We start from the raw sequence: 8,242 nt of genomic DNA, 5'->3' as shown, positions 1-8,242 counted from the left end.
GTCGTCGACATAGGTGGCTATAAGAAGAAAAATGTAGTCGTGGTGGTCGTATGCGATGAATATGAAGGAGGTGGTCAGTAACCGGAATGACGGGAAGATGGTGGTGGTCATCGGGGATGAAGATGATGATGATGCTCAACAACTGAACGGACATCAATATGGTGGTGGTCATCGGCAATGAAGATGATGGTGGTGGTCAGCAATATTTGATTGGATAGCTGACGTGCATCAACAGATGTTTAAGATATCAGTCGGAGGCATCTACTTGATGATGATTTTGTGGGTCAAGGTTACCATACGGTGGAATGAGGGGTTTTGAAAGTGACGACTATAGATAAAAAGATAATAAATTATGTAAATTACCCTTGTAACAACGTAAATTTTCAAACAAATTTTTCATTTCAAAATAAAGTATTTTCATTTAAAACAAGACATAAACATTCCAAGTGTCATGTCAGAATACAAATCATATGAATCCCAAGATCACAAAACATCTATCAGTGTGTACAGATCACGCCGGCGCCTTCCCACGGTCCTCGCTAGTACCTGAAACACATACACGACAACTGTAAGCATAAATGCTTAGTGAGTTCCCCAAAATACAACTTACGCACATACGCCTTTCCAGGCCCTGACCTTCCGGTCCATGTGTCTTAGGGGACTTCCGTCCCTGCTGGGTAGACTTCCGGCCCTACCCACGCTAACCTTACGGTCCACAACACAACGCCTTCCGGCCCATAACATAATGCCTTCCGGCCCACATAACATACATAGCACGTATAACAATTAACTTATCATATATAGCACATATATCCCATATCATATCCGACCTTCCGGTCACACAGTCAAACCCTTCCGGGTACAGTATAGTGAGAAGACTCACCTCATGAATATCGAAAGCTAGCAAATCCCGAAGTCACTCGTGCTCAATCCGCCGAGCTACAATCTCCTTATAACATCATACATCTCTTATTAACATTTTTATCTTCTAAGTTTGACTATCCCTAAGAAGTCAAACATAGGTCAACTCTGGTCAACGGTCAACGGTCAACTTGACCGGACTCGGCGAGTGCACAGGGGCAACTCGGCGAGTCTAGACGTATTCGCCAACTCCCTAGGATTCCCTTCTTACTCGTTGAGTGCTTCCCCAGACTCGACGAGTTCCACCTGGGAGAGTCGTGGGGCCACCCCGACTCAACTCGCCGAGTCTCAAGAACAACTTGGCGAGTCCCAGCTCGACTCAGTCCACCTGTCGACCCTCTTAACTCGTCCTGACTCACTGAGTCAACCATAACTCGGTCAGGACTACACACTGGGTGTCCTCAAGGACAATCTTCAAGCGACTCGTCGAGTCTGTTCATCAGACTCGGCGAGTCCATGCCATGCACCAGCTAAAACTGGCTTTTGCGGTCAGATCCGTTCCATCCATTCATAGATCTGGCCTTCCCAAGCTTATTTGTCACGTAAAGTCTCAGTCTTGGTTGCCATGCAATGCGTACAAGGCTTATTTTGGGGAAACAACCTCTAATGTGACCACCTTAGCTTCTAACTCAAAAGGATGGACATAAAGCTAGTCATATGGGGTCTCCTGGACCTGCTAAGGCCCAGATCTAGGTTCCATATCTCCATGGAACCTTTCATACTTCCAATTTAAGCCAAGAAGTGCAAGAAGAAACCCTAGATTTGACACATCAACACAAAACACGAAGTTTGGCTCTGAAAGTTACCTCAAGAAGACTCCCTTGATGAATTAGCAACGGATCCAAGCTCCCCAACTCCTCAAGTTTGATCCTCTCCCTCCTTTCTTGCAATATCACACAAAATGGTGAACAAATGGCTTCCAAATACACTCACAAGGGCTCACAGTCGTATGGGGGCTCTTAGGGTTCAAGGTGGCCGCAAATGAGGGCCATAAGGTCCTTTAAATAGGGCTTAGGACCGGGAAATTAGGGTTTCATTAAACAGCGCAGACTCGCCGAGTCCATATCCTGGACTCGCCGAGTCCAAACGAATCCCGTGTCTAGAATCGCGACCCTACTCGGCGAGTCTGAGCTCCAACTCGCCGAGTCCCCTCTCCAAAACACAAAAATAATCAAATCAATAAAGATACCTGAAATTCCGGGCTGTTACAACCCTAGCATAGGGAATATTTTTGGAATTTATTTACCAAATTACTTAATTATCCTTTATATATATATATATATATATATATATATATATATATATATATATATATATATATATATACATATATGAGGTATTAACTTAAATAAGTTAATAGTGCTGGTGTCTTAGTTTTCTACAAGCAGAAGATATTTTTGTCTTTGGTTTCATCCATCTGCATAAAACGAGATTCTTTGTCTTCAAAGTACAATTTTGAGTTGGGAAGAAGCAATCGCAACGAATCTCGTTGTCTGCTATGAAGATAGATTAAATTTGTTGCTAGGGTTTTCTTTTATCTTGGAAGCGCAAATTCAAGTTAGGAGGAGACAATCACAAAAAAGTTTGTTGTCTGCTATGGAGATTGATAAAACTAAAGTTGAAGACATCTTCTGCTTGGAGAAAACTAATGTACGATCATTATTTGACCGATTTGTGAGTTATGTTATAGATATAACTAAATGATAAGTTACACATGAGAACACCTTATTAGACTGTCCCATGTTAGATGTTATGAGCAAAATCTAAAAAAAAAACTGGTCAAAAGACTAATGTATACAAAAAGCTTAAGGACTAAGTATGTTGAAACTGAAAAATATGTTACCATATTAAGTAAGTTTTCCAGATTAATCTGGAGTAATTGGTTATAAGGAATAAATGTATAAAAAAAAAAAAAAAAGTTAAACGTGAACAAAAAAACTTAGTGATCAGATGGGTTGTTTTTAATGGGCAAAGTGAATTCCAGTAGTGGTATGTGTTGTCATCCTTCGAGTTGTCATGCATGAGTCGAAGTCGTGTCTGGTAGTGGTATGCGTTGCCATCCTTCTAGTTGTGTACGTTCTGGATAACTTGGTTGATGAGTTGTTCAATTTGCATTTAAAATGGGTTGTTTTTATGGCGCAAACTCAAATCCAATTATCCAAGTCTAATAACCAATTCAAACGTTTTTTTATTAGTTTTATCATAGCGGTTAAACACGGTTTTTGAAAAATCGTCCGGTTCGGTCCGGTCTAAAATTGACATGAAACTGGTTGTTATTGAACTGTTTTCGTCTCCAATTAAACCAATAGGCTCGAACCGATTTTTAAAACATTGTGTTTTGATGTTTGTTTGCAAACTAATTATTTTAAATGAGCCTGAAGGCCAATATTAAAATACGATACGAATGTACCCCTCAAGCGGGATATTGTGTTCAACGAAATATAGTTTTGGTTAAAACATATTTTAGATGTAAACCATGTATGGCTATTTTTTAATTTAATTAAAAATATAAACTTATTAAATAAATTTTTATTTTTAATTTTATTTTTTAGAACGTGCACACAATGGAACTTAAATCCTAAATTTTCGGCTTAAGCACACAAATCCATCTACTCTTTATACAGCTCGGCCGAAAGCCATTTGAATTTAGTTTTCTTATTAAACTCATAAGTCCATATACCATTCATTGATGTTCTACGACCGTCTACTCTTCAAAACCATATTCATACAAACCTACTTACACATGCAAGCCCTATGAGAAGAGACGTGAGCAATGGCCACACCTTTGCTTTATTGTATTAAATCAGACGTCTCAATTTCTTTCCCATTTATTATAATTTAGAGTTATAGCATCTAAAGTTAACCACTACGACCAAAAGTTTCCAAATTCCTGTGGCCATTACTACCAAAACACTCCTAAAGTCACCTAAAAAAGGGAAAGAAGTCCAATTTAAGTTGACTAAGATGTTTCCTGCAAGTCTTTAGAAATTCATAATAAATGGATAGCATTAACTTGTTGGACACGATTAATATTAGTTAATCATATTTTTTATGGTCATGGTTTCCAAACTTTGGTCGATAGGTCCACAAAGTCCAATCTTTACATCCATTTAAATCGGCTAAAGCTCTTGTTTATGCAGATTGACATGATTCACATAGAGGAAAGCCAAAGTTGGTCCGGAGAAGTTAAATATCCTCAAAGGCCCAAGACGAGTCAGAAAAACGCATCCTTATCGTTATTGTAAATTTTATTTTTAAATAAATATATATAGAAAAAAAAAATTAGACCTTGTAAAGCAAATGTTCAAAGCTGGGACTCCTATTATCTAGTACAATTGTATGCATATTCGGAATTATCGAAATTGTATGGCTTTTGGACCGGTCAAATAGATGAAAACCGTGTAAATTGATATTATTGGTAGGTTATAACCCGTGGAAACCACGGTCGGTATATTTAAAATTTTTATATAGATAAAAAAATATAAAATATAAAAAAAACAAGATATTATCGATTGTAAGTAATTATAAATTAATTTATTAAACAAAATAAACATAATAATCTTATTAGGATATGATTTTGTATTTTCAAAATTTGAATTACATTTGATTTGTTACCAAAAAAGAAAGAAATAATAAAAATCATAGAAAAATATCATGTGTCAAAAAGAAATTCTGAAAAATTGACACGTATTATGTAATCTTATATTTGGCATTATAATAACAATGAATGTAAGGTTAATTTTACAATCATATATTTTGTATTTTTTTTTTTGTTTGTTATGGTTCTGTTATCTAGTTTTTGCTCGCCAACAACATTCTACCGTTCAAAAAAAAAAAAAAAACTAAATAAAAATAAAATAAAATGAAACTTATATCGATCATTCTATTGCACCTTAAATTTTATAAACAAACAAGAAAGTAACAGTTGTTTAAGTTGTGAAACCCTTTATTTTTATACTAAAAATATTAAAAAATAAGTAAATTTGTTCAACTCTATTGTTTTGTAAAAATTGATAAACTAATTTTTTTAACCAAGTTAGTAACTATAAGGTGATGATTGGTTCATTTTATCAAAAGATACTACAATTACAGTGGCAATTTTAGAACCAAAAACCACGTGATTTCTTATCTAAATAAAAAAAAAAATGAAAGTGTAAAATAATAGTGGTGGCGGGTCGGGTTCTATGACTAAAATATTGAAACATCACTTCAATAATTATAATAAAGTTTTTACAATTGAATCCTACGAGGTCTTATATCTTGAAACATTTTCACAATTGTATCGTTACTGATACCTTTTAAAATATTTTTTTTTTCAAATACGACACTAAACTATCACTCAAAAATTGATCACTCATTTTGTTGCGTATATCAGTCTTTATCAACTTTATTGCTGAAAATACGCGTTCCACACTTGCTATTGCTACGGGTAAGATTAATGTAAGTTTTAGAAGAAGATAAATCTTAGGAGATATTATATGATTCTTTACTTCGACCGACTTTTTGGCAAAGTCTCCAATGTGCTTCAAATCATTAAATCGTTCATCTTCTCGCACATCTTTTATGTAATTTCCAAGTTTCACTTCAACAAGTCGACGATGATATTCTGTTAGAAACTCTTTCGGATAAATGTAGCCATTTTCATTATCTTATCTAAATCAAAGGCTTTGAAAAATTCACTTGGGCCCAAACAAGCAATACCAAGAAGTAAATTAATGTTTACTTCATTAAAGTGATGTTTTAGCTCTTGGAGTTACATATCAATCATCTCCTTAAATACATCAACTTGATAATAGTGCACGTTGTTAACCTATATATATATATATACTAGTTGTGAGACCCGTATGTTATACGGGTTGGATAAAACAAAAAAATTAAATATGAAGGTTTAAACAAAAAATTATTTAAATTTAAAATTTAAAATTTAAAATTTGAATTTAAAATGAAAAATATTCAATAATATGAGTTGTAATATTGTAATTTAATTATTATTTTCAAATAAGACAATTAATAATTGAGGTTTAAATATGATGTGTTAATTAAAAAAAGATAAACAATGAGAAAATGACACATGGAAAAAACATTTATTCATAAATACCAAAAAATGATATGTGTCCAAATTAATGAGAGAGTGACATGTGGCAAAATTATTTTCATTTATTAAGGAGGATATATATATATATATATATATATATATATATATATATATATATATACACATATATATAACTAATGATAAAACACAATAAATTTATAAATCAATGTGGTAGTTGGTAACAAGAAACATTACTAACCTATGAACCTCTTCGATGAATATATATATATATATATATATATATATATATATATATATATATATATATATATATATATATATATATATATATATATAACTAATGATAAAACGCAATAAATTTATAAATCAATGTGGTAGTTGGTAACAAGAAACATTACTAACCTATGAACCTCTTCGATGAATATATCCATTAAAATATTCATCTTCCAAATCAACAACTTTAACTTGTTTTTTTAGCACAAAACCAAGTAACTTTCTCTAAAAGTGGTTCCCATTCTACATCCCTAATTTATTGGAGTGCTTTTTTTTGAGCTACTTACTTGATTCATGGCATCTACAATATCTTGGTCTTTTCTTTGTAGTATTGTATTCAAATGATCCGTCACTCCTAAGATATCAACCATCAAATGTAGACAAAACACAAAATCAAGCGATTTTAAGCACTTTAACATACGAATCCCTTCAGCTCTATGATCACGATCACGATCACTATCAAATTTACCATGGTCTTCAAATACATCACTAATGGAAGTATATATGGCTGAATATTTAATAAAGATGCAAAATAAGAACCCTATTGAGTATCAGACGGTCGTTTAATACCGACTTCTTGATTCAAACTGGTACCACTCTCAAGCTCACCTAAATTAAACCACATATGAAATGAATTAGTGGAATAATTAGCATAAACAAATGAAAATAAACCACATAAAGCATACCTCCTACCAATGCTGCCATAAGTTTATCTGCTTGCTTTTTTCTTAACTTATCTTGTCGTTTGTAAGAAGATCAAATAATATTTAACAACTAGGAGACCACATCCAAAAAAATCATTAACGGTCATGTGATTCTTTGCAATAAACACTAGGGCTAACTGTAATTGGTGAGCAAAATAATGAGCACAATGTGCATATTTTGTTTCATTCATAATCAAAGTCTTCAATTCATTGAATGCACTGCTGATATTACTAGCACCATCATACCCTTGTTCTCTAATCATACTAGGACTCAAATGCCGTTTTGAAAGCATATCATTAATGGTAGCCTTTAGTGAGAAAGTTGAAGTGTCATTAACATTTATAAGGCCAATAAACGTTTCTTCAACTTCACCTTTTCTATTTACAAACTGCAAAACCAATTCCATTTGTTCTTTACATGACACATCATGTAACTCATCTACTAAAATTGTAAATAAATCATTTCGAAGATCTCCCTTAATAACATTTAAAATTACATGTGAATATACTTGCACAACACGATCCACAACATCACATTGATCGTCTACCCACTGTAATAGTTCAAGAAAGTTACCTTTATTATCCGAGTCTTCTTTTTCGTTATGACCACAAAATGCTAATCCTTGTCGGAGTAGGAACCCAACACAATCAATTGAAGCATTCAAGCGAGTACAATATTCTTTTTCTTGTTAAGTTTTTTGTTTCTCAAAGGCAGATGTGATGGATTGTCTTTGGTTCATCAAACTCTGGCACTTTTGGACAACAATAATGTGTGGAATTCCTTCTTTATGTTTATTTATTCCCGATTTCCTATTCTAATCCTTGAATCTAGATTTCACAACATTAACAAAATGCAACATCCTCTTTTATACTATATTCTAACCAATATTTATTATCATCAAACTATGATTGAATAAATCTTCGAAGTTTACCTCCAAAATCATGTGGTGGGAATTTATGATTTAAAGGTTGGAAAGGTCCTTTTTGCAAGTATGCTCTTCTAATTTCATCTCTTTGGTTTACATGATAAAATTCTATACTTGGTCGTTCAAACGGATCAATGGGTAGTGAATTTAAATCCACCTTCGTATACTTATGTAGTTGTTCGCTATCTTCTTTCTTTTTATAAAACTTATGCAAAGACATTGTTGATTCTTGATTCTGAAATTGAATTATGAAACTAAATGTTACAAAAGTATCAAACTAATAACCATCATCAATATTTTGTTATCAAATAGACAAATCATAAAATCAAGAATGTTCTCAAATTTCAAGTGTCAATAAATTC

General features: G+C 33.2%; 1 protein-coding gene across 1 annotated transcript; it reads right to left on the bottom strand.

Moving 5' to 3' along the window:
- Positions 1–247: 247 nt before the first annotated feature.
- Positions 248–7,361, bottom strand: LOC145099785 (uncharacterized). The gene is made up of 5 exons (XM_079037291.1): positions 7,034–7,361; positions 6,937–6,987; positions 6,821–6,859; positions 6,538–6,758; positions 248–328 (listed from the first exon to the last, which is right to left on the bottom strand). The coding sequence occupies exons 1-5, from the start codon at positions 7,359–7,361 to the stop codon at positions 248–250; spliced, it is 720 nt and encodes a 239-aa protein (XP_078893417.1).
- Positions 7,362–8,242: the final 881 nt, after the last annotated feature.

The sequence above is a fragment of the Lactuca serriola genome, chromosome 4, assembly GCF_051521515.1.
Source record: "Lactuca serriola cultivar US96UC23 chromosome 4, Lser_US96UC23_V15, whole genome shotgun sequence".
Classification (NCBI taxonomy): Eukaryota; Viridiplantae; Streptophyta; class Magnoliopsida; order Asterales; family Asteraceae; genus Lactuca; species Lactuca serriola.
Note: the sequence above shows the minus strand (reverse complement) of the source record. Positions and strands in the feature narration are given on the sequence as shown.

What these genes read in the sequence shown, in the direction of transcription:
- LOC145099785 (XM_079037291.1), bottom strand. Translation starts at nt 7,361, where the DNA reads ATGGAATTGGTTTTGCAGTTTGTAAATAGAAAAGGTGAAGTTGAAGAA. An exon ending in TATGGCAGCATTGGTAGGAG is followed by an intron (nt 6,860 to 6,936) that starts GTATGCTTTATG and finishes GGTTTAATTTAG; the next exon opens with GTGAGCTTGAGAGTGGTACC. An exon ending in CAGTTTGAATCAAGAAGTCG is followed by an intron (nt 6,759 to 6,820) that starts GTATTAAACGAC and finishes TTAAATATTCAG; the next exon opens with CCATATATACTTCCATTAGT.